This window comes from Rhinopithecus roxellana, chromosome 10, assembly GCF_007565055.1.
Source record: "Rhinopithecus roxellana isolate Shanxi Qingling chromosome 10, ASM756505v1, whole genome shotgun sequence".
Lineage (NCBI taxonomy): Eukaryota > Metazoa > Chordata > Mammalia > Primates > Cercopithecidae > Rhinopithecus > Rhinopithecus roxellana.
In genome coordinates, this window is record NC_044558.1 from 132,219,553 (window position 1) to 132,246,604 (window position 27,052).

A 27,052-nucleotide genomic window follows, 5' to 3' on the forward strand; every position below is an offset into this window, starting at 1 on the left:
TGAAATATCTCCCTTTTTCTTTTTGTTTTGTACTAAATCAATGTAGAAAACACACTTTCTATCCTGAAGGAGACTGCTGTCTTATCTGATAAATTATATAAGCTCCAGTAAATGTATGTCATCACCCTCAGGAATGACAGGTCTCTCTTTCTCACGCTTGTGGGAGTTGAGCGTTGACACTGTAAGAACACTTGACTAATAACCTTTGCCTAGACCTTCCAAACTCTGCACATAACTTCTTGAGAGATCTGAATGAAGGCCAATATTTTCACAGGTTGACAGGGTCTGGAGAAGAGGGTCACTGAGCACTCTGACATTTTTAAGTTCAGTTTACAGTAACTCTTTGCAAAACTGTAGGTTTTGCTGCACTTCAAATCATTCGGGCAAATTATATAAAATGAATACAAAATGTGTGACCCTTGGGTAATTCTGCACTTGGCTTGATTCTCCCTTGGTGCTTTTGAGGACAATTTCTGCAAGGCCTGGTTTGGCTAAAAGGCACACATCATTGAAAATCTCTAGGCCTTTTACTTTTTAAAGTTTTTTTTATTCTAAAGCTAGTTAACCACATATAGATATACGGTGTTTATCAGTGAGGTAGATCCATTATGACAACGAATGGGAAGAAGTAATCTATTCCCCCCATTCTGTGCAAATCTCAAACAGCAAAGCTAAGTTTGACTACAGATAAATCCATAACCAGGGGAAAGGAGATTTTTTTTTTTTTTTTTTTTTTTTTTTGAGGCGGAGTCTCGCTCTGTCGCCCGGACTGGAGTGCAGTGGCCAGATCTCAGCTCACTGCAAGCTCCGCCTCCCGAGTTTACGCCATTCTCCTGCCTCAGCCTCCCGAGTAGCTGGGACTACAGGCGCCCGCCACTTCGCCCGGCTAGTTTTTTTTGTATTTTTAGTAGAGACGGGGTTTCACCGTGTTAGCCAGGATGGTCTCGATCTCCTGACCTCGTGATCCGCCCGTCTCGGCCTCCCAAAGTGCTGGGATTACAGGCTTGAGCCACCGCGCCCGGCCTGGAAAAGGAGAATTTTTAAATGCCCATTTTTTTTTCTTGTCCAAATGTTTGAAAAAGAAACATATTTAACCTCTATCCAGTGGTATGGTTTCTGGTCTTTCTGGTGTGCTCAATTCTCTCTGTGTCACTTTGGTGTAAAAATACTATCCTACATTTACTTCCCTTGACCAGAAACCTCGGGACATCATAAAAATGTTAATTAAGCATGATTACTTCATGCATTCAACAATGCTGATTTCATGAAACCACACAAACAGGATTCTTTTGTTTTATTGATAACAGAAACTGTGCATAATCACAGATTTGATGAGGAACCTGCAAATAATAAAGAATGTGTCTATTGCCAGCAAAATACAATTATTCCACGCCCTCTCAACATACAAATATAGAGTTCTTCACACCAGATGGCTCTGGTGTAACAAAGCCATTTTGAATGTTTAATTGTGCTTCGACAAAACCTTCAGAGAATGAGGTAGTTTCCTTTACCTACGATATTTTCCACATTTCCATTATTACACTTTTAGTGAGCTAAAATCCTTTTAACATAGCCTGTAAATGATCTTTCATAAAAGCCAAGCCTCATTTACAAAGTGTTTATTTCCTTCTACTCAATTTTTCTTAAAAAGAATTTCAAGAATCACTACACAGCTAAGATATTTGAGACTTGCAATGGCTGGGGTTTATCATTACAATAGCAATTGCAATCAGATTCAGATACAAGAGAACAGGTTCTAAGTTTCATAATTAAGTTGATATTCTGTTTCTAACTATAAGCTCGAATTTAAAAACTACTTCCTCAGACTACTTATTTTTCCTCAGCCACAAATAAGCGCAAATTCTTAAAAACAGTGGGTTGAGCCCCAGCTCCATGTATTAGGTAGTGAGGTATATTGCGGGATTATTCACTGTTGTTGTCACCCCAGGAAACATTTGCAGAATTTAGAAATGCATCCAGATTTGTGAGCTTAGTTTTAAGACCTGACTCAAAATCTGCACCCTTTAAAAACTTACCGGTGAAGGACAAATTGAGGCAGATATTTACAATCCTTTCTTAACCCTGAGAATGATTTTAATGATCATACGAAACTAGTTTGAGGAAAATGCAATGTGTTATGCACATTTTAGTTAAAAACTAATATTCTGATGGGTGCAGCACACCAACATGGCATAAGTATACATATGTAACAAACCTGCACGTTATGCACATGTACCCTAGAACTTAAAGTATAATAAAAAAAAAAAAAAAGAAAAAAAGAAAAAAAAAAAAAAAACTAATATTCAACCAATTTCCAATTCAGTAAACCTTCCACCTATTAGGATAGGGAGATAGTGGTAAATGGTATCTCCAAGAGAAAAAAGTTACAATCTACTTCTCATCTAAACTTATTCTTTTATTTGGCCTCAAGAAGCTTCACGGATCTTAGAATAAAATGGTTGAAAAAATGATACAATAGATATTACTGACTATGCAATTATAAAATAAAGTCTAGTCCAAATTGATAATAATCTAAAGTGGTTTCTAAGTAAAACAACCCTCAGATTATAACCTCAACGGTGTGACCTAATTCTAATATCTGATGAAGAGTTCGCTATATTTAGTCACTACCTAGCAGCATAATTTGTTTTTAGCAACTACATTGAAAGCTGAAGATCTCAATGCTTGACAGAATAAGGAAAAAGCTCCTTTGGATAACACAGAAATATGTTTTGTTCCCCCCCTCCATCATTCCTTTCTTCTCTCCCTCCACTTATTCTTCCTCTGATATCACCTTTCATTAAAATTTTCTCCATAATTCAATAGGGAGCAACAGGAAACCCAGCCATTGTGATGGTTGATATGTAGAGAAAAGCCAGTGAAACTATACTTTGATTCATTCCTACACCACAGCCTGCATCAATTCTCACCATCCCAACAGTAGATTACATAAACTGAACATCATGCAACTCAAGTTATAGGTCTTATTGATTGGGTCTATTGTAGAATGAAAAATACACTCTCAGACAGAATAAGATGACTTAAAACTTCAATACTTGTATCCAGCAGATTTGAAAGGGCACTTCAAATTCTTTTCTTCTTTTTCTCCCCCATCACCCTCCACTTCAATTTTTTAGACTGATTTCATGCCTTTATCATTTACTAAAGCAAATATGTTTATATATGTCTGACCTCAGGGAATTATTTATCCACAAACACTGCTATAACTACTATACTCTGTTGATATGTTTCATTATCAACCTTCCCAAATTAAATATCCGAGAAGTCTTTTATATATGTATGCTTAAGAGAAAAAATAAATCACTTTCTTCCACCTTTGAATCTTTAAAAGGGGTTTTGGTAATGATAAAAATTTATCTTTTTCAATACATTTAAGACCTCATACTGTGCAAAATAATGGTTATATGAAAGTTACTTTCTGAATAGCTGGATCCATCACCTTCAAGCTAACACTTTAAACAGCATGGTTCATAATAGATATTTTCTAGAAAAATTCACTCTAGGATAATTTTCTTTGTTTATATCCATATAATCTGGCTTTGCATTTAAGAAAATCAGCAAGGATGCAGTAATCCGTGGTGTTAATTTATTAGATGCACCATGACAACTCAACATTGTTTGAAAAGAACGCAGTCAACACATGTACTAGGTTGGTAGTAAACAGTAAAGAGGGAGGAGGTAATTCACACTAGATGAGCATGGTGTGAACACAACCTTATTAAGTAGTTTTGCACTAGAAGAAAGGAAGGAATTAAAGAAGGATAACGTTGCTTTAGAAATGAGATAAACTATTCATTGATTTCTTGATAAGAGATGTACTCTGGCCTTCCTTGCTTATGATTTAACTATTCAGCTATCTAACTATTGCTTTTATAGCTACAATCAGTTCAAGTAGTAGAATACAAACTCCATGAGGGTAATGTCTATATGCCATTGATTTCCTAAAACTAACTTCCTAATCTCTATTGTTGGTCATGTCAACGTTTATCAAATTAACTATTAATAGAGTCTTCATCATCTTTGCCAAGTAATAGGTAATGCTCATTGAAAAGCTGGTACCCTTTGCCTCCTTTTGGGGGGAAATATCTGGAAAATAGCTGAACAAACTCTACATGTGGCAAAACAAAGTGACAGTTGTTATAAAATGTCCACTAAAATTACCTGCTAGCATTACTACTTATAACTGAAGTTTTTACACATCCACATAAGAAGAAATCCACATTACAAGGAAACGTCCTTTGATCATTTTAGAATCAAGGCATGAAATAAGGGGTTTCTCTAACCCTTAAGTCTTCTGCCTCATTTGGTATCTCTGATGAATACTTATTGCTCTAAATGTTTTAGAAACTCTCACTCTTTGAAAGTGAACAAATACTGTTTTCTGCTGAAAATTCATCTTTCCCAATCATAAGGGGAAACCAAATATGCAACTTGAGGGAAGAAAAAAAAAAAGGAAACAGAATATAGTGACTGAGCACTGAGTGGGACTGGAAAAAATAAATGAGCTTATTTTGGCAGCTGCTTGCATAGCACAATTCCCCAAAAGCAGAACTGAAACTGCAGCTTTAATAAAAAGCTCCAACAATTCTTTTGACTAAGATATACTCATTAATCGCCTTCAGGTGTTCAAAACTGCTTGGATTTGAGGCAAGCAAGATCACTTGCTTAGGCACAATTTTACGAAGCAACAAAACTAATATGGTGAAGAATTTTAACCTAAGGTGTATAATGTAGGTTTCCCATGTCTTCAAGAGAGCTCACATTGCATGTCACCATCTAGCTGATGTTCCGCTCTGCTTTCATGCTGCTGCCTGCCTCTGCCTCTTTTTTTTTTTTTTTTTTTTTTTTCTTACAGCAATCTTTTGAGAAAAGAATAGAGGATGTTTACCAGGTAGAAAACAAAACCTGATTCCCTAACAAGACTTCTCAGTCACTTGTTTCTCTTTCCCTTTCCCTTTTCCTTTGTGCTTTTGAAAACAAAGGCTAAAGCAGGTGTTATAAAAGTACTCATTCCTGTACTAGAGAGCAGGGAACACGTCTCTGAAGCCAGCTCTTCTGTTGGTGTATCATGAGTTGAGTCCTTAATAAATGACCGCCACAAAGAAAATTTCTAACAGCAAATCTTCTTAGGAACTGCTCAGGTTTTGCCTTTAGTCTTGATACTTCATTCTAAAATCTTGGTTTCTACCGATGTATTTTCAAAAAAGCTGACAAATTCGGTCTGAAATGTAAAAACTGAAAAAAGTGAAAGGAAGAGAACATTGCAATATAAGTTAATCATTATCATTTTAAGTGCCACCAGTTCTGTTTATATGAATGCACATGTAAATTGCTGAATCTCATTTGATCAACCCAATTAAACATTAAATAATTGCAGCCAATTATGCAAATATCAGCAACAATATTAATTTGTTGATCTTTTTGAGCAGATTAGCTTCACATGTTCCCAATGCTAGACTATCTTATGCTTTAAATGACCAATTAGTGTGACAATAACTAAGTCTTGAAGAATGGATAATTGCCTAGTTATAATGTGGTACTCTTGCTGTATTAATCCACTGCAATTAAACAAATAGTGCACAAGGAAAAAAGATGTGCAGATGTTCCTGTTAAATCTATTTAACAAGAAAGCGTCAAGGTCAATTTCCTGTCTTATTCCTTAAATGACAATGGTGGATCATGTTCTTTGTATCAGAAGACCCACCTCCAGGTTTTAAAAACATCTATCCTTAGTTCTCACTGGGTCTGATGAAAAGGGCTTAAAAATGCTCTTAAGGTTTTATGAAAGAAATGATACACACATAATGTTCTCTAACTTTCACAATGGGCATGTCTCGCCACAATATAAGTGGAGATGCAAAGTATAAAATGTATTCATGGCAAATAAATAATTCTCATTCCTCATAGGAATAGAAATTTAGTTACTGTGTACCACTAGACAGTTTAAATTACCTGCAACTTTTTCCCAGACTACTATATTAAGAATGAGGTCAAAGGAGTTAGCCAAAGCGAAAGCATACCCTTAGAATGCTGTTTGGGGTACACAGTGTGCAGAAGACAGTCAAGAGCACCTCAGGTCTGAAAAGAACAGCCTCTCCCAAGATTTCAGATCACCAATGAAAAGCCCCCTAAAAGATATTTTTACCATTCCTTTTCATCTTATATTTCTCGATTTTCATTTTACTATTCCTGTGTATAAAAGACCCTATGGCTAAAAGTTTTGGAAAAGAATCAAAGCTCATTTGCTATGGGTTGTTAACTGCCTCAAGGAAATTTTTCCAATACATCAAACTTTTAGAATCCTTATTTTTTTCCTTTCTCTGAAAAGAGAATAAAATATGCTCAGCAAGAAGAAAGTTATGAGGACTGAGGGAAACCAAAATACAATGTCTGAGAGTTGACCTTCCAAGGAAAAATGTTTTCTGTCAAGATTTGACTTCTGCTAGATAAACCAGAAAGGATACAATTTTAACTCACAGCTCCTAAACACGGAAAATATCACCCATAATAGCTCTCCCTGTATCCTAACCACTTGCTCATCAAATCTCCATTCAAAGAAAAGAGCACCTGCAACAACAGTATAAAAATCAGAGTATGCCTCTTTGTTTTCTACCAAAAAAAATAAAATAAAATTATTTCTGTAATTAACACTTAACATAAAACATTTGTCATTTCCATTTGGTTGGTATGATATCATGACCTCTCTCTAGAGCAGTGGTCCCCAACCTTTTTGGCACCAGGGACCAGTTTTGTGGGAGACAATTTTTCCACAGACTGCAGGGTGGAGGGTGGTTTCAGGATGAAACTGTTCCACCTCAGATCATCAGGCATTAGATTATCATAAGGAGCACATAGCCTAGATCCCTTGCATGCACAGTTCACAATAGGATTTGCGCTCCTATGAGAATCTAATGCTGCCACTGACTTGACAAGAGGTGGAGCTCAGGTGGTAATGTGAGTGATGGGAAGTAGCTGTAAATACAGATGAAGCGTCTCGTTGTCCCACCACTCACCTCCTCCTGCTGTGTGGCCTGTGGCCTGGGGGTTGAGGTCCCCTGCTCTAGGGATGTATCTTCAATTCCAAGACAATTCCAACACAGTCAATATGAAATTATTTTCTAAACTGACTATGCTTCAGAGTATCTCTAATGACTTAGTAGCTCATGGAAAATAAAGACAATATAAGGTAAATCTATACAGTGTCAGAATCAATCACAAATTCTAATAAAGAGGTTTCATAATATAGAAACAAAGAAGGTACACTTCTATAGAAGCAAAATGTTCATTAATTCATTATAAAACCATTTACTGAATACCTACTATGTGTCAGCCACTGGGGATACAAAGATCTATAAGGCACAAGACCCTCAGTCTTGTCGTCGCCTGATAGACAGCAAGCTACAATATAATATGGAAAGGACAATGGTGGGAAATGCACTCAGGTCTTCCTAATGCATGACTATGCTCAGGCTGTGACATCAGGAAGAAGAGAGATATTTACCTTAAGATAGACTTGGAGGGCCTGCAAAAAAACTGTGATGGGAGGAAATCCAGTTTTAAAAGTCTTGATTGAAAAAAAAGAAAACACTTTCCGTGGATAAAGATAGGCTGCAGGAAATGTAACCAATGAAATGTTCTCAACTTAGCTTTCAAACACACACAAAAAAATTGCATTTGGTTGAGGAGCAGAATGTAACTTACATTAAAGAATAAACTACTATTTTAGTATCTGAGTGAAGTACAAAGGGAGGCACTAAATCATTGGGGAAAATCCCTTGTTATATGGCTTACATTAATATTTTTCTAGGTAAGGTAAGCTACTACTACCAAGTTACGAAACACCATTTGATGATTGCAATTCATATTCTCTGGCATGAAGAAACAATCACTCTTGTAACACACTGATACTACAAACTACATTATGCACAAGTACTAACAGGTAGCCAAAGAAATCTATCACAATTCAAATACAACAGTCTGTCCCAGTAGCATATAGTTGGTATCCTCTATTTTCCACTCAGGATAGCACAATTGTCCAGTCGCTCTCTTCTCTTCCATACTGCAAGAAAAGCAAGAAAACATGTTTCAGTACAAAAGCTAACAGGGCAGAAATAGCTTACAAACAAATTTAATACCACCAAGGTTACACAAAAGGTTTGCTTCTGCTTCGAACAACATTTTCACATTAAACGTTTTCACATTCAAAACTGGATTAGAGAGAAAGAGAGGAAAAGAGAGACACCATATAACAAATAAGATAAAAGCATACATAGGGAGTTTTTAAACAACCAAATACCTGAAAAGAATTACAAATTTTACAATTATTGCTGAAATCAAATTCATAGCTGGTATCGGTCCTTTATCTATTTAGGTACATGCCTTTTCATTATCATTTCTCATTGAGTTAGCTTGTTTAATGACTGTGACTTTTGCTGCGAAAAAGTGATCCTCAAAGTGTATTCCCAGACCACTAGCATCAGTATCACCTGACAACAAGTTAAAAATGCAAATTCCCAGACCTCATCTCAGACTGAATCAGAAACTCCGGGGATGGGTTCCAGCAACCTGCGATTCAGCGAGCATCAAATGATTCTGATGTGCACTAGAGAGTGTTTCATGTTCATAAACAAAAATATGAAGTTGATAAGTCCCATGGATTTTAACAGAGACTCTGTTCTCTAAATCGAAGTTGTTCATGCTATGTTAGCATTTTTCATATTCCTTCAAAAGTTATGAAACTGTATCACAGTCAGAATTAGATTCTTTGCATCAGCAAATACTTTGGTTTAAAAGCAAGCCTGAATTTTAATATTTAAAATGAAATTAAATGAAAGATATTCCATACATCACAAATAGAAAGCTAGTTCTATATTCATTCATTCAATCAGTCAGTCAGTCATTCAACAAAAATGCCTGTGTTTATAATAAGTTCTCACTCTATGAGCAATTATTGTAGGCCAATGTCATCATGCCAGGAGTTTTACAGGCTTATTACCTCATTTAATACTCATAGTAACTGTACACAGAAGGTACCATTATCAATCCATTTTATGGATGACAAAACTGAGTATTAGGGAGATTGAATAACTTGCTCAAGTTTGCAGTTAACAAATGGAAGAGCCCAGACCCTAACCAAGGTCTCTCTCGCAGCAAATTCCATGTTCTTGACCACCACCAAGATGCTCTCCACCTGTTCACCGAGCCTTGTGTATTGAGACTGACTTGGAACAGATCTTTCCAACCCAGTGTAGCAGGCCACCAAATCTGTCACTACGGGTTTGCCTAAATCACTCAGACTATGTCTATTTTCACAAGAAATGGCTCCTCTAGTCCTAATTTAACTTTAGTTTAAATTAATATAAAACATCAGAATTTCTCAACTAGAAACAACGTTAATGACCATCTAAAAGGTAGGAGATGACTCAAATAAGTGGGGCTCTGGATTTTACTTCTTTACATCAGAACAATCCTACTTTTATCCATTTTGTATACTGGGATTCCAGGAATGATCTCTTTTGAAGAAAGTTCTGCTGCATAAAAATCAAGTGTAAAGAGCAATGAATTTTAATCCAAGCTTCTCATCTTACATATAAGGACACTAAGGCTCTAGGTCACCCTTAATTTTGACAAGCCCAGTTCTCTGCCTCTGTCTGATGTTCTTTCTCCTGTATCACACTGTACACGTGCTGCGTTTCTCTTTAAGACCTCAGAGAGCAGAATGTATCCAAGTGGTAAAAATACTGACAGCCAAGAATAGGTCTACCTACCACCTGGTAGTTTACATGAAAAGGGGAATAAAGGAAGTCAAATGACTGTAAGTTTTTGGCATAATCCACACCAGAAAGCATTGCCTACAGACTGTAACTGCCCACTATAGACTCTGTTGCTTCATAATGAATGCTGGATGAAACATCTTCAAATTCTACCTGATTTATGTACAATGTCAACATGACTTAAAGTAAGGTCAAAATATGTGTTTTATTTTCCTTATTTGGATTCCCATTAATATATTAAACACTTTTGCCATTAATAACAATTGAGTGTCAGTGTATTGGCATTTTAGCAGATCTACAGAACTGTGATTCACGACCACTGTCACTTCATCTTGAATTTCATCAGTTAAAGTAAATTTGCTTTCAATTAGTTGTTTTAGTTTTATAAATGATCAAAAATCAATTTTGATTATAATGACAATCATAGGCCACATATCACTCTACAAACCTGCAAAATATGCATTAAACTTTACTCCTCTCATTCTGTAATTTATGCTTTTATGTAAAATCACAGCATTCTGAGAAGTACCCAAGAAATGTGATATTACAGGTAATTCATAATGTTTAGAACTAGGCATTTAGTAATCAAATTTTCCATTTGGCTGATGGATAATGAAATTTAATTTTTCAAGGGAAAATAATTCTAAGTAGAGATGGCAGATTTAAGCAGAAATATAAATTATATTATATTATACACTGTGTAAGTGTACACAGAGGGAGGGAAAAGAGAAAGCATGTCTTCACGGACTAGGATGTCATTATACTCTTGTCATTGTCATTACGAAACAACAGCGCAGGCTCACACCTTCAATGTTTGGTAGGGCGGCTGTAAGTCACACTTACTTAGTTTTGTTCACTGGAATCAAAGATGGTGTCAAAGCAACGTGGCAAGTCAGGTCGAGCCTGTGGGACGGTATTTTGAGCCCATAGGGAAGACTCAATGAAATGTGCAGAATTTTAATATTTTGCAAATTCCAGCTAGAACACTAAACTAAAACACGACTAATGACAAGTTCATTACCTCACATTCAAGTTACATATGGCAGATAATTTCATACGGCCTTTGCTAAATGCCTTTTACATTCAACTGGAAATTCCTGGCAGAACAAAAGCACAACCTGCATGTCATGCAGTCACTCTATGCAGCGCCAACAAAAATATAGTCAGTGCTGCCTAACAGGTAGCAATCTGCATTCTTGCTCTAAACCCTATTGAAAGGCTGTGCAAAGCTTTGTAACCCTGTAACACGTGGAGGAGGATGTGCTGAAAACAGAAGAGGCTGGGAAGCTGGTCCAGGTACTGAGTCACACCAGGGCAATCTGGAAACAAAGTCTGTATGCACATGGAGGACAGCTTAGGACATCAGTAGGGAAAGGGGTGGAGCCTTTAACTTCTTATGTAACGAAGTCATGGAGCTGCTCCATTGAAAACAAGAAAAATACAATAACCACTAATAGTCATTTGTGCTTAGAAAACTGTGGCCACCAGTGAGAACATAGATTTTTAAAATTCTATCTGGTGACCTGCAATCAATACAGATCCTGCTCCTATCTCATTCAAGCTGCCCCTTTCCTATGCTTCAGATGTCCATCTCTGGATCTTTGCAGTCACTACTTCCTACTTTATGGAGCTTCCACAGCAGCAATGCTGGTTATTCACACATGCTCCCCATGATATTTAAAACCCAGGCTCTAGCTTTAATTTGATTATTTGTTGACAGCAGTGTCAACACGTATTTCATTTTGAAAAAAAATCGAAATCAAGATCTCTTAAGAAATAATTTGACATTATTCAAGACCTTCCTCCCATCTCTTCTCGGAATGTGTTAATATACAAGAGCAATATATGTTTTGCTCTTCAGAATTCGTTTGGTGTTTCACTTGCCCATCCACTCCTTCAAGAAACATTACTGCACATGCATTATACCCGAGGCTCTGTGCTGAACACTGGAGGTATAAAAAGAGAATGAACAATTCAAACAGCCCGAGAGCAGAGACAAGTGCGTGACTAATTATAATGTAATTTAAAGGCCTTAGGGGAGCATCCCTGGCACTGGGAAACTGGAGGAAAAAGCAGCATTCAAGTGAGTGAATGTGTATTTGGACTGAGCGAAGGGAATATTCTTCAGGAGAAACTGAAAAGCTTCCTGAAGGAGATGAGTCATAAAGGATGGCCAAGGCCTTATCCAGGTGAGCAATTTCTAGAAGGTGCAGCAAAACCTGGAGGATCAGAGAGCAGAACACAAGTGCAGAACAGAGGACCCCAAGCGGCGGAGGCAAAGATGAGTATGACGCTGAGTAACTGGAATAGTAAGGAGTTGAACAGTAGAGAAAAGAAACATGTCGACGACACGGCCAATGCTCTCCAAGTTAAGTTTGGTTAAATATAAACACAGACGTGTTTTTCTTTGTTGCTTTAAAAGAAGAAAAAGGAAAAACGAAACTTTCATTTGAAAAATTCTTCTCTTAGGAGGTATTTATAGAGCAATCTAAGACCCATGGAGCTATGTGGACAATTAGCTAAATGGGATGAATACTTAACCTCAGAGATTATTACTCATATGCAGAAGTACAGAAGTTGAAAAGTCAAATCTGTGGTTATGAGGGAAATTTTTCCCCTGGGCCATACTGGCAAGAATCTTGAAGACTTTTTTTGGTGGCTGTTGTTGGCCTCTTCTTCAATTTATCAGAGCACTTTGTAGAAAACATCCATGCTCCCATGTAATGGTAAAAGTAATGAAATGTAAAACATGATGCAATTCTATGCTGTTTCCTTAATAATTACTGAAATTTATTTTTCTTGGAGAAACAGACAATCTAGTAGCTTGGCTGACAGCCTCAATTTGCATATGGCTTGCACTCAATATATACATTAAAGAGTTAATCAAGAACGTTTACTTTAGTCACTAACATTCTGATATGGTTTGAATTTGTGTCCCCACCCAAATCTCATCTGGAATTGTAATCCCCCATGTTGGAGGAAGGGCCTGGTGTCAGGTAATTGGATCATGGGAGCAAACCTCCCCTTGCTGTTCTCATGATAGTGAGTGAGTTCTAAGGAGATCTGCTTGTTTTAAAAAGTGAGTGGCACCTCCCACCCTCACTCTCCTCCTCCTGTTCCCACCATGTAATACGTATTGGCTTCCCCTTTGCCTTCTGCCATGACTACCAGTTTCCTGAGGCTTCCCTAGCCATGTCTCCTGTATGGCCTGCAGAACTAAGAGTCAATAAAACCTCTTTTCTTTACAAACTACCCAGTCTCAGGTAGTTCGTTATAGCAGTATGAGAACAGACTAATACACATCTTTTTGGCTTCTATAATCTTACTTTTAAAAATGTTCTTTCTGAGAACTTTGGTAATGGTTTCCCACCTTACCCCAAAATTGTGTGTTTGGGCTTCTCTTTCAGTCACTTTCAGGTTTGAATGCATATATTTTGTCACCATTTCAATTTTGATGAGTTGCATTTCTGCATTTGCCTCCTAGAGTTTCCTTCCTCCAAAGCTTCATGATTATGTCTTCCAAATACCTCCACTTAGATCTTTATTCCAATTGTAACTCAATAGAGTTCAATTTTTCTCAGCCCAGAGACTATGTTTTCCTTTTCTATTAATCCTTTAAGCCAAATCAAATAAGTTTACATTTCCTTCCTTCCTTCTTTTCTTCCCTCCCTCCCTCCCTCCTTCATTTCAAGACAGGGTCTCTTTCTACAGTGAAGGCTGGAGTGGAGTGCTGTGGCACAATCATAGCTCACTGCAGCCTAATATTCCTGGCCTCAAGTGTTCCTCCTGCCCCAGCCTCCCAAGTAGCTGGAACTACAGGTGTGTACCACCATACTTGCTAATTTTTTTGGTTGTTTTGTGGAGACTGGGTCTTACTATGTTGCCTAGGCTGGTCTTGAGGTACTAGCCTCAAGTAATGTTCCTGCATCAGCCTCCCCCAGTTTTGGGATTACAGGAATGAGCCATCAAGCCCACCTAAATTTTCTTATTTCATACAATCTCCAAAAGGTAACCCTGAAACCTTATTTGGTGTATTACCTGCTACAGAATGTACAATTTGTTCAAGAAAATACTGTACAATTTGATCAGGAAAACTTTCCAAAAGGGTCTTTCTTTCTTATCACTATGGGCACACTTCTCTTAAAAATTTCTAAACTCCTAATTTTAAAAATTGTAATTAAGATAAAATACACATATATAATTTACCATCTGTACAATTTTTAAGTGTTCAGTTTAATGGTGGTAATAAATACATTTATATATTCTTGGTTTTTTTTTTTCCTTTATCTTCTCCTTCCCACTCCCCTTCTCGGCCTCTGGTAACCTCTAGTCTACTCTGTCTTCATGGGATTCACTTATTTAGCACCTGCATGAGAACCTGTAATATTTGTCTTTCGGTCCCTGGTTTATTTCACTTAACAAAATGACCTCCAGTTCCATATATATTGCTGCAAATGACAGGATTTCATTCTTTTTCATGGCTGAATAGTACTCCATTGTGTATATATATATGCCACATTCTCTTTATCCATTCATCTGTTGATAGACATTTAGGTTAATTCCTTATCTTGGCCATTGTGAATTCTATCGCAATCCAGAGTGCAGATATTTGCAAATCCAGACTGCAGATATCTCTTTGATATACTGATTTTTTTTTTTTCTTTTGGATATATACCAAGTAGTAGAATTGCTGGATCACATGGAAGTTCTAGTTCTACTTTTAGTTTTTGAGGACCCTCCATACTGTTCTCCATAGTGGCTGTACTATCTACATTTCAACCAACAATATATGACGGTTCGCTTTCTCCACATCCTCTCAGCATCTGTTATTGCCTGTTTTTTTCAATACAAGCCATTTTAACTGGGGCAAGTGGGTTTTACATTGTGGTTTTGCTTTGTATTTCTCTGATGATTAGTGATGTTGCACATTTTTTCATGTACCTCCTGGCCATTTGTATGTCTTCTTTTGAGAAACGTCCATTCAGATCTTTTATCCATTTTAAATCAAATTTTTTTTTCTATTGAGTTGTCTGTTTAGGTCTCATGCCCATTTTAAAACCATATCACTAGATTTTTCCTATACAGTTGTTTGAGGTCCTTATAGATTCTGGTTATTAATCCCTTGTCAGATAGATAGTTTGCAAATATTTTCACCCATTCTTTGGGGAGTCTATTCCCTTTGTGGATTGTTTTCTTTGCTGTGCAGAGGCTTTTCAGCTTGCTATAATCCCAATTGCCTATATTTGCTTTGATAGACTATGCTTTTCCAGGTCTTACATAAGAAATCTTTGCTGGTCAGGGACAGTGGCTCATGCTAGTAATCTCAGCACTTTGGGAGGCTGAGACAGGAGGATCCCTTGAGTTCAGGAGTTTGAGATCAGTCTGGGCAAGATGGTGAGACTCCATCTCTACAAAAAATTTAAAAATTAGTGGAATGTGGTGGCATGTACCTGTGGTTCTAGCATGGGAAGCCAAGGTGGGAGAATTGCTTGAGCCTGGGAAGTCAAGGCCACAGTGAGCCAGGTTCATGCCACTACACTCCAGCCTGAGTGACAGAATGGTCTTTGCTCAGACCAATGTCCTGAAGCATTTCCTCAACATTTTCTTCAAGTAATTTCACAGTTTCAGGTCTAAGATTCAAGTCATTAATATACTTTCATTTCTGTATATGGCAAGAGAAGGGAATCTAGTTTCATTTTTCTGCATATAATTATCCAATTTTCCCAGCACCATTTATTGAAAAGGCTGTCTTCCCCATTATAGTTCTTGGCACCTTTGTCAAAGATGAGTTGGTTGTAAACATGTGGACTTAGGTATCTGGGTTCTCTATTCTGTCCCATTGGTCTACTATGTCTGTTTTTATATCAGGACTATGCTGTTTTGGTTATTATAGTTTTATAATAAATTTTGAAGTAAGGTACTGTGGTGATTGTAACTTTGTTCTTTTTGCTCAAATTGCTTTGGCTATTTGGGGTCTTTTGTAGTTCCATATACATTTTAGGATTGTTTTTTCTATTTCTGTGAAGAAAGTCATCAGTATTTTAATAGGGATCTGTAAATTGCTTTGGGTAGTATTGTCATTTTAACAAAATTAATTCTTCCAATCCATGAACATGGAATATCTTTCCACTTTTGTGGGTTTTCTTCAATTTTTTAAATCACAGTTTTACAGTTGTCCTTGTATAGATCTCTCATGTCTTTGGTTAGATTGATTCCTAGGTATTTCATACTTTTTGTAGCTATTATAAATGGAATTGCTTTCTTGATTTCTTTTTCAGATTGTTCACTGTTAGCCTGCATAAATTCTACTGATTTTTGCATGTTGATTTTATATCCTGCAACTTTACTGAATTCACTTATCAGTTCTCCAAGTTTTTTGGGGGAGTCTTTAGGTTTTTCTAGGTGTAAGATAATGTCATCTGCTAAGAAGGCTAATTTAACTTCTTCTTTTCTAATTTGGATGCCCTTTATTTATTTTTCCTGCCTATTTGCCCTGGCCTCTAAACTCCTATTTTGGAAAAAGGCTTTCATGTAATCTAGCCAATTATGTATTTTTTTTGTTCTATTTATGTTGTTTATTTGAGCAAAACTGTAATAATTCATTATTTTCAGATTTACTCAGGCAACCTTAAAAAAATTAAAATGCCTAAGCCATCCAAGCAGAAATTTTTATTAGCTACTCTTCAAATTACTTTTAATTGCTGCTGTGTACAAAGGTAGAAAACAACTCTGACTAAATTTTATTTCTTTCAATATTAAGATATTCCTTTACTTAGCTGACAGAAAATCCTCACAGAAAACCTTTTCTGGAGAGCAGAAGTATGGCAGTTCATTGATTAAAAAACCACAATCAAGGCCAGGTGCGGTGGCTCATGTCTATAATCTCAGCACTTTGGGAGGCCAAGGTGGGCAAATCACTTGAAGCTAGGAGTTTGAGACCAGCCTGGCCAACATAGCAAAACCTCGACTCTACTAAAAATACAAAATTTAGCCAGGCATGGTGGTGCACACCTGTAATCCCAGCTACATGGAAGGCTGAGGCATGAGAATCACTTGAACCTAGGAGGGAGGGGCTGCAGTGATCTGAGATTGTGTAAGATTCTATCTCAAAAAAAAAAAAAAAAACACAGAAACAAAAACACACAATCATTCTTTCTTTTTAATACTGTAAATTTGGTGGAAAACTTGCTGAGTAAGTCTCTTTTAAAACTGCCTTTTAAGCACTCTTTTAAATTTTTTATTTTTATTTTATTTCCATTCTTTTAGGGGAAGTTTCTCACTATGTTGCCTAAGCTAGTCTTGAACACCTGGCCTCAAGTGATCCTCCTACCTCGGCCTCCCAGAGTGTTGGGATTATAGGTGTGAGCCACTGCGCCCAGCCAGAAATGCCATTTTTATCACTACCCAAGGACCTCCGTTGCTCTCTGGAGGTCTGTTGCATTCTCAACCACCTTTAAGTTTCGCTTAGTTTCATGACTCAGTGCCATCTGACATCACTCAAATGACCAAACTTTGTCTTACTTTTCAATGTAAGTCTCAGGCCCTCTTAGATATTTTTACTAATTGACAAGGATAGTAACTGGGTTCAACAGAATCCTCTAACTGGTGAAATGCTTGCAAATTACAGAATAATCTCTTTTCCAAGTAGCCCAGTGTTATCTGGTATTTAGCATGTCTACTTAACAGCCTGATGAGACATTACTGTAGGTTGTTGCTCAGACAAAAGACAGGCAAAACAAAGTTAGCAGTATGAAAAAATAGACATGAATACCCTTTGATCCCAGAGATTTATCCTCAGGAAATAATCGAAGATGTACTGTTCATAATAGTGAAAAATAAACATTGCCAACAGTAAATGTTCAATAATAATTTTTTAAAAACATTATGGTATATCTATACAATGGAATTCAATTAAACTTTATAAATTGTGTTGGAGAAAACTACTTATTGATATAAAAAAGCAAAGCATTTATTAAGTGAAAAAACATGTAACAAAATTATGTACAATATGATCCCATTTTGTTAGGAAACAGTAACTATCTAAAAGTATACTGGCTGGGCATGGTGGCTCATGGCTGTAATCCCAGCACTTTGGGAAGCCGAGGCGGGTGGATCACCTGAGGTCAAGAGTTCAAGACCAGCCTGGCCAATAAGGCAAAACCTCATCTCTATTAAAAATACAAAAATTTGCCGGGAATGGTGGCATTGAGACCTGTAATCCCAGCTACTCAGGAGGCTGAGGCAGAAAAATTGCTTGAACCCAGGAGGTGGAGGTTGCAGTGAGCTGAGATCATGCCACTGTACTCCAGCCTGGATGACACAGCGAGACTTTGTCTCAAAAATAAATAAATAAATAAATAAATAAAGTATATAAATGCTTACAAATTATTGAAGGTTAAGACATCAAAAATTGGCAGGGCACAGTGGCTCACGCCTGTAATCCCAACACTCTAAGAGGCCAAGGCAGGTGGATTACCTTAGGTCAGGAGTTCGAGACCCGCCTGGCCAACATGATGAAATCCCTTCTTTACTAAAAACACAAAAATTAGCTGGGCGTGGTGGTGCACACCTATAATCCCAGCTACTCGGGAGGCTGAGGCAGGAGAATTGCTTGAACCCGGGAGGCAGAGGTTGCAGTGAGCCAAGATCATGCCACTAGTACTCCAGCCTGGGCAACAAGAGTGAGACTCCATCTCAAAAATACAAATACAGCAAAAATTAACAGTGATTATATCTCAGTGTTGGAATCACATGCACTGTAATTTTCTTCCTGAAATTTCTTCTACTTTCAATTTTTTTCTTCCTTTTGTTTTTTTTTTAACAAAAGTTATGTTATACTTCTTAATGGGATTTTTAAATGTTACCAAAATTTACATCTATTTTTTAATGTTGAGTAATGTGGAGTCCTGAACAATATTTTCTTTCTTTTTTTAAAGCATACATCTTCTTTCCCACTTCTGCTTTGCTCATGCCCACATATTGTGTTGGGAATATCTTCCTTAAATTTAACTTATTGATCTCGAATTGTAATATTTACTCCTCTTCATTGAAATATAATTTAGTTGTAAGCTCTGACAGAAATAAGGTGACATGAAAAGAAAAGAGAAGAGAGGAAAAGAAAGAAAATAAAATAAAACAAAAGAAAAAAGAAAAGAAAAGAAAAGAAATCTTTACCTGGATATCAGTTAATTTGCTCAAGATGCGGCTTGCCAGCTTAGGACCATTCTCCATAGTCGGAATGTGTATTGTCTACAAAAGAAAGGGAAACGAGATAATTTGAGGGTATTCATGTATATGGTGACAACAGATAAGACACTTAAGCAATTCTGCTAAATTCTGTACCTAAAATAGTGGCTAAACTTAAAGAACTCTACCTCTTCCAAGATTCTGAGAATCTGTGAGGATGAATGATTGTCTTCTAGATATTAACTCTCTGGCAGGAATGAGAACTCAAAGATAATTTGCCAAAATTTAATGCAAGTCATTCTGGGAGCATAAATTAACGTGAGTCTATGACTTCATAAAAGGGGCTTCTATACCCATCTCTGGCCCAAGCTAAACTTCCAGGGGCCACTACCTCCACAATATTGGATAGCATGATTAAATGCGTGGCTGAAAGAGATTTCATGCTTCTAATTTGTATCTGAGTCATGCCTACTCATGCCTTGCTGGCTTGCAGGTTTTGATAGTTTGATTTTAGGAGATAGTTTGTGCTCTCAAACACTTTTCATGTTATACCCTTTAGTATAACAGGATAATTAGATATACTTTTTGGCTGTAAATGCTTCCTAAGCCAGGACCATTAAAATTATGCTAAACTTTATAAACTTCTTATTTCTAGAAGTGAAATAAGAATTAAACTTAAAAAAAACTCTGGCCTAATGACAACTTCAGTGGATTGATCACATTACCTTGATGCTACCATAGCAAGATATTAAACAGTAGCATTATTATCAATGTAAGTATTGACATAAAACAGAATTGTGGGGAAAAGAAAGAAAGATCAGCCTGTTACCGTGTCTCTATAGAAGGAAGTAGACATAAGAGACTCCATTTGGTTCTGTATTTGAGATGCTGTTAATCTGTGACCCTACTCCCAACCTTGTCCTTGCAAGAGACATGTGCTGTGGTGACTCAAGGCTTAATGGATACTGTGCTGTGCAGGATGTGTCTTTGTTAAACAAGTACCTGAAGGCAGCTTGCTGGTTAAAAATCCTGCCCGTCCCTGGGCAATGGAACATCTCGGTGTAAAACCCATTGTGTGCTTTGTTTACTGAGCAAGGAGAAAACCGCCTTTAGGAATAAGGTGGGACTTGCTGGAGCAATGCTGCTAAAAGGTTTAAGGAGAGTTTGCATATGCATCTCAAGGCACAGCATTTTCCTTTAAACTTATTAATGTCACAGGGATTTTTGTTCATATGTCTTACTGCTGATTTCCTCCCTACAATGATCCTATTGTCCTGCCACTCCTTTATCTTTTTGATGGTAGAGATAATTATCAATAAATACTAAGGGAACTCAGAGACCGGTGCCGGTGTGGGTCCTCTGTAAGCTGAGCGCCGGTCCCCTGGGCCCCGCTTTTCTTTCTCTATACTTTGTCTCTGTGTCTTATTTCTTTTCTCAAGTCTCTCATTCCACCTAACGAGAAACACCCACAGGTGTGGAGGGGCAGGCCACCCCTTCACAGAATAATTCTTCTCTCATGAAATAGTCAATGTGTAGATGCAATTATGTCAAGAGCAATCCCTTAAAAGCAAGTTCTAAAACCTCAACAAATGAAGCAGCCACCATTAAAGTCAGAGGAGTTGAGTAAAACTCCAATTAGTTGAGGGAAAATAACTGTAAAGTAAAATTTGAAAACCAGTAGAATTTGCATTTACGGTTGACACTTGAACAACATGGGTTTGAACTACACAAGTTCACTTATACATGGACTCTCTTCTGCCTCTGCCACTCCTAAAACAGTAAGACCAATGCCTCCTCCTCCTCAGCCTACTCAACATGATAGACAATGAGGATGAAGACCTTCATGATGATCCACTTCCACATAATGAATATTAAACATATTTTCCCTTCCCCATGATTTTCTTAACTTACTTTATTGTAAGAATACATATATAACATATATAATACACAAAATATGTGCCAATCGACTGTTTTTGTTATTGATAAGGCTTCTGGTCAACAGTAGGCTACTAGTAGTTAAGTTTTTGGGGAGTCAAAAGTTTTATGTGGGCAGGGCATGGTGACTCACGCCTGTAATGCCAGTACTTTGGGAGGCCAAGGCAGGTGGATAACTTGAACTCAAGAGTTTGAGACCAGCCTGTGCAACATCTTGAAACCCCGTCTCTACAAAAAATACTAAAATTAGCCAGGTGTGGTGGTGCACACCTGTGGTCCCAACTACTTGGGAGGCTGAGGTGGGAGGATTGCTTGAGCTTGGGAGGCGGAGGTTGCAGTGAGCCGAGATTGTGCCCTTGCACTCCAGCATGGGTGACAGAGAAAGACCCTGTCTTAAAAAAAACAAAAAGTTATATGTGGATTTTTCAACTGTATGGGGGTTGACACCCCTAACCTCTGTGTTGTTCAAGGATCCACTGTAATACGAATAACTTAAGCCGGTTCACATTATAAGAATAATACTTACAAGCTTTTAAGTTATAAAGTTAGATGCCAATGTTAATCATAAGTACTGGAGCTTTGTTATAAAGTGGAAAGCAAAACAATTTGACAAGAAAACAAAAGTATGGCTCATATAAAATCAGACTAATTTACTAAGAGGAGAATATTTCTTCCTACCAAATCCTCAAATTCCTTTTGTAAGATTTTAGTAAATGCACCAGGTTTGCCAATAAATAATTCTTGTAAAGTGGTCTACTTATTATTAACAATAACAGCATTAATAATAAAAAATCAAGGAATTGACCATTCAAATACACTTTCCATAACTATTTACCATTTCTAATCCAGTAGTTTTGAAGTACTTTTGTTAACCAGAAACTGAAATGTAACTATCTATAGAGCCTTCCTTAGTGCACTGGTAGGAAGAAAAAGAGAAGGGTAGAAGACTATCGGCATAGCTCCAATCCCGACATTTAGGTAAGACAGATATTACACGTGTCCAAGGACAAAACTAACTTCCCACTATGTTTGGGCTTACATGAAATCACTGGAAACATAGTAGATATATGCTAATACAGTTTCATCTGGATAAATTATCCCAGTTATTTTTTTTGGTAATGCCAAGTTAAACAACAACAACAAAAAACCTAGCAGAGTGCAGTGGTGCACTCCTGTAACCTCAGCAACTCAGGAGACTGAAGCAGAAGGATTGCTTGAGCCCATGAGTTTGAGGCTGCAGTGAGCTATGATCACACCAGTGAATAGCCACTGCACTCCAGCCTGGGCAACATAGCAAGACTCCCTCTCTTTACAACAAAGAAAAACAACAACGACGACAAAACTATTGCACCTTGGGTCTGGGTCCAAATGCAATTTTATTCATACACTTAAATTAAATGTAATTTAATGTGACTGGAAATGATAGGAAGTGAGGAAATCCTTGTCGTACCTCGCCTTTAAACAGTATATCAGAAACCGGGCAAACAACACAGGCTGTACCAGAGCCAAACATCTCCCTCACTCTGTTCCCCTCCAGGGCAGTTGTCAAGTCATCCATGGTGAGGTATCTCTCTGACACCTTAAATTCACCCTGCACGGAATATAAAAAAATAACAAGTATATTTTAAAGGAAAAGGCATGCAAAACAATTGCCAATACTTACAGTTCTGCTTAACATTCTGATTGCACTTAGACAAGGTCATAACCATCCTTCAAGGGAAAGCTGGAAGGGGCACACCATCTTATCAGTGAACACATTGAGGTGCTAAGGAACCTACTTCAAGGTCACAGATTTACATACGAGATTATCAGAATATAAAATATAAGATTATCACAAGACACATGGTATACTTTAACATATGCCTCCTTTTTTGCCTTCTTATTTTTTAACTTGTATAAAGTCTTACAAAATTGATGCATCCCAAGAGCTGCTTGATGCATGCTCTATGCTAACAGTGTCTTAGGCTGGGCGCGGTGGCTCACGCCTGTAATCTCTGCAGTTTGGGAGGCTGAGGCAAGCGGATTACTTGAGGTCAGGAGTTTGAGATCAGCCTGGCCAACCTGGTGAAACCCTGTCTCTACTAAAAATACAAAAATTAGCCAGGCGTGGTGGCAGGTGCCTGTAATCCCAGTTACTCAGGAGGCTAAGGCAGGAGAATCGCTGAACCCAGGAGGCAGAGGTTGCAGTGAACCAAGATCATGCCACTGCTCTCTAGCCTGGGTAACAGAGCGAGACTCTGTCTCAAAAACATAAAACAAACAAAACAAAACAAAATCAGTGTCTTAAACCCTACTTTACCATAAAGGAGAACAATGTATTATGTAATATTAATAATTATAGCTACCATTTATCAAGCACCCAGTATTATGCCAAGTTCTATAATTTTAGGGTAAGTACTATCATCCCCATTTTACAGATGAGGAAACTAAGGTTCAAGGAGGTTGAAGGGCATCTCCAGGGCCACAAAGCAAGTAAATGACAGAAACTCAATTTGAACCCAGGTCTGATCTGATTGGCTCCAAATCTGGTACCCTTTCTACCTTGGTTTTTTGTTTTGTTTTGTTTTTTGTTTTTTGTTTTTTTTTGAGATGGGGTCTTGCCCTATCACCCAGGCTGGAATGCAGTGGCATAATCTTGGCTCACTGCAGCCTCGACCTCCCAGGCCCAAGTGATCCTCCTGTCTCAGTCTCCTGAGTAACTGGGACCACAGGTGTGTGCTGCCATGCCCAACTAGCTTTTATTTTTTATATTTTATTTTGTAGAGATGGGGGTCTCCCTATGTTGCCCAGGCTGGGCTCATGTGATCTTCCCACCTCAGCCTCCCAAAGTGCTGAGATTATAGTTGTGAGCCCCTGTGGACGGCTTACCTATGTCTTTTACGGAATAAAGAACAGACTGAGTTCAAATATCTGAAATACTCATGATTTTTAAACATTGAATGTATATTTGGACTTTACTTGAGAAATTGTATTGTGTGTATTTTTTTCCTAATATGACTAACAGTTGACTTTACAGTGACAATTCTCTTTCAGTATCACATTCGGTTGATTTTCATCACGGAATTAGTGGTATAACCTCACTGACTTCTGCCAAAGTGTCTGAATATATTCTTTGCTCAAGGATAGGAAATGGGAAAAAGAAAAATCTTGATTCTTTTAAGCTATCTGTTTAAACTGTCTGCTTAATTCTCATTCTTTTACCTCAGTGGTTCAATTTCACAGTTTGTCAACAAGTTATTTGAATAAAGGGCAACAAAAAATAGAGAGGTTTAAAAAAATAAGATGAGTATTTTTTAAATTTATAAACCCACAAGAGATAAAAATGAAAATCAAAGCTCTTGGAAATGTTCAAAATATTTTGAAAATATTCAAAATATTTGAATATTTAAAAGAAGAACTCATCATGCTGTAAGTAGATTTGGAAGGGCAGGAAAATACGTCTGCAATAGAAATATGGCTCTTTGAAAGTTTCAATTTCTCTCAGTCTACAATTGCAATTACGTTGTTCAAAGGTAAATAAACTGCAGAAAATCAGCCAGATTAATCGAAAACAAGCTGAGTTCTGTGTCCTGAAAAAGAAAACTCTTTTATAAATAAGCAGAATTATTTTTACTCTGCTCACCCTTACTTATCTTTGGACAATTTCCCCTATCTGGCAAGTAGTGGTGACCCCCTACATGCCTCTTGGCATTTCACGTCTCATGTTTTAAAATAGCTTTTTAAAATAAATTACAGCTATGAAGTCAAGAAAAAATTTCCTCCATAATAACCTATTTTTCATGCTAGCGAATCATTAGTGTGGGAAAGTATTTCCACTTGCAACTTGTCATCAAACCTTCTGTACTTGCTTGATATTTTTCTTTAATAAAACAAAAATTACTGAGCTTCAAAAATATCTTTCCAATTGCAAACATATTTAGGACAGGGCAAGCTGTTTGAAATTATACCAACAGTTTGTAAATGCCATGCCCAATGTGCCAGCCAGCATGTAGCAGTTGGGTCTTGTCTACTTCAGGGTTTTGTAGAATTATTTATAGCACATTTCATCTATTTTCAAAGTCTTTTCCAGAGAAACCATGCTAGTATGATCCTAGATAACATGTGTGTTTCTAAACATTTGTCCTGTTACTACTAGTACTCTTTGACCATAGTAAGCTCAAAGTCTTTTCATGTTCTTTGGAGACCATTTTAACACCTGGGTCAAAAGTTCCTTCCAAGAACCTTTACCAGACACCCAATTCATTCAATAATTTGTCTTGAATACGTTATGTCATTTCCAAAACCAAATCTTTTTAAATTTTATTTTATTTATTTATTTGTTTTTAGAGACATAGTCTCACCCTGTCATTCAGGCTGTAGTGTAGTAGCTTGATCATAGCTCACTGCAACCTTGACCTCCTGATCTTACGCCATCCTCCCACCTCAGCCCCCCTAAGTAGCTGGGATGACAGGCATGTTCCACCATGTTCAGCTAATTTTTTTTATTTTTTTGTAGATTCGGGGTCTTACTATGTTGCCCAGGCTGGTCTCAAATTCCTGGGCTCAAGTGATCCTCCTGCCTTGGCCTCCCAAAGTGCTAGAACTACATGCATGAACCACTGCACCCGGTCCACCAAATTGTTTAATATGCTTGCCTGTGTCACACGAATTTGAAAGTCTACTGAAAACAGCTTTACATTTGCTTGCATGTTCTGATTTTAAAATAGGTATGTATATGAAATTTGGAGGATGGGGGTAGGACAGAGAGAAAAAGAAGGCAGCCAAACCAATAATGTTATGTTAGTAAACATTTATATGTCAGTGAAATTATTTCATTTCTATGACAAGCACGGTTATACTGGTATAAATAAAGAAAAGGAAAAATCTCTTGCCATTTGGAAGCAACACAGACTTGAGAAGGACTGGCTGGATGGAGGCACACCAAGTATGAACCAGATAAAAGTTGGTAGGAGATACCTGGTAGACTGAGACTACTACTAGAATACTTCACCACCATGACATCTTGCTACACTGGTTTCTCTCTGCCCTCACTAACAAGAATACTTATTTTAATAGTCTTGCCAAGAAAGTCCTTCTAGAAGAACACTTTTCATTCATGTTAGAATTTAAAGATTAGATAACATTGGTTGGAACCACAGGATATTATTTCAACACTTGGCTGGGCTTATTTTGATTATTTTTTATTTCAGGCTTACAAAAGTTGTTCATATCAAAGGCACCCACCCACTGATGTGCCAGGTCCAGAATGCACCGCCTTGTCACTCCTGGAAGAATGATGCCATCTAGCGGAGGAGTTGCCAGTTCTTCTTCTGTCAATCAGAAATTGGGATTTTTCAAACTTTTACTACATTAGGCATGCCTTATTATCAATAGCCATTAAAAAAAAAATCACAATTTGGTAGTAACAAACATCATGAAAATGTTACTGTTCTGCATGGTCAAATTTCCCAAATCAGTTCACACTTCAGGTAGACCCTTATTTAAAAAAAAAGGAAGGAAGGAAGGAAGGAAGGAAGGAAGGAAGGAAGGAAGGAAGGAAGGAAGGAAGGAAGGAAGGAAGGAAGGAAGGAAGGAAGGAAGGAAGAAAGGAAGGAGTGAGGGAGGGAGGGAGGGAGGGAGGGGAGGGAGGGAGGGAGGGAGGGAGGGGAGGGAGGGAGGGAGGGAGGGAGGGAGGGAGGGAGGGAGGGAGGGAGGGAAAGTTATCTAATCATCTTCAGTTTACCCTTAACCAGTAAAACAATGAGATGGTTTTCCACCAACAAACAGTAAGAGTTATTACCTGGTCTTAAGAGGAACATTCTGAAGTGAAAATTTACCTTAGCAGATGAAAGGTGGTTAGTAACTAGAATAATGTAGATAGGATCCTACTCAGAAAAACTGGTCATTACTAAACCTTCCAAGAATGCTACTGAGGAGGCTATCACCAAGAAGTGTGCGTGCCTACTCAAGCTTGTCTCTGCTTCCACGCCGCCCTTGGAAAGTCTAATTTTTTTTTTTTTTTTTTTTTTTTGGTGGAGTTTCGCTCTTGTTACCCAGGCTGGAGTGCAGTGGCGCCATCTCAGCTCAATGCAACCTCTGCCTCCCAGGTTTAAGTGATTCTCCCGCCTCAGCCTCCTGAGTAGCTGGGATTACAGGCA

General features: G+C 37.6%; 1 protein-coding gene across 3 annotated transcripts in view; it reads right to left on the reverse strand.

Moving 5' to 3' along the window:
* Positions 1 to 1,277: 1,277 nt before the first annotated feature.
* Positions 1,278 to 27,052, reverse strand: part of BCAT1 (branched chain amino acid transaminase 1) — a 137,469-nt gene continuing 111,694 nt past the window's right edge. For 2 of the 3 annotated variants that reach the window (XM_010375452.2, XM_030939161.1), the window contains exons 8-11: positions 26,139 to 26,224; positions 22,366 to 22,506; positions 18,969 to 19,043; positions 1,278 to 8,080 (exon numbers count right to left, since the gene is read on the reverse strand). In XM_010375452.2, the coding sequence (XP_010373754.1) occupies positions 8,039 to 8,080; positions 18,969 to 19,043; positions 22,366 to 22,506; positions 26,139 to 26,224 (344 nt within the window). In that variant the 3' untranslated portion in view covers positions 1,278 to 8,038. The remainder of the gene's footprint in view (positions 8,081 to 18,968; positions 19,044 to 22,365; positions 22,507 to 26,138; positions 26,225 to 27,052) is intronic. The other variant, XR_004059618.1, reaches the window with a different exon arrangement.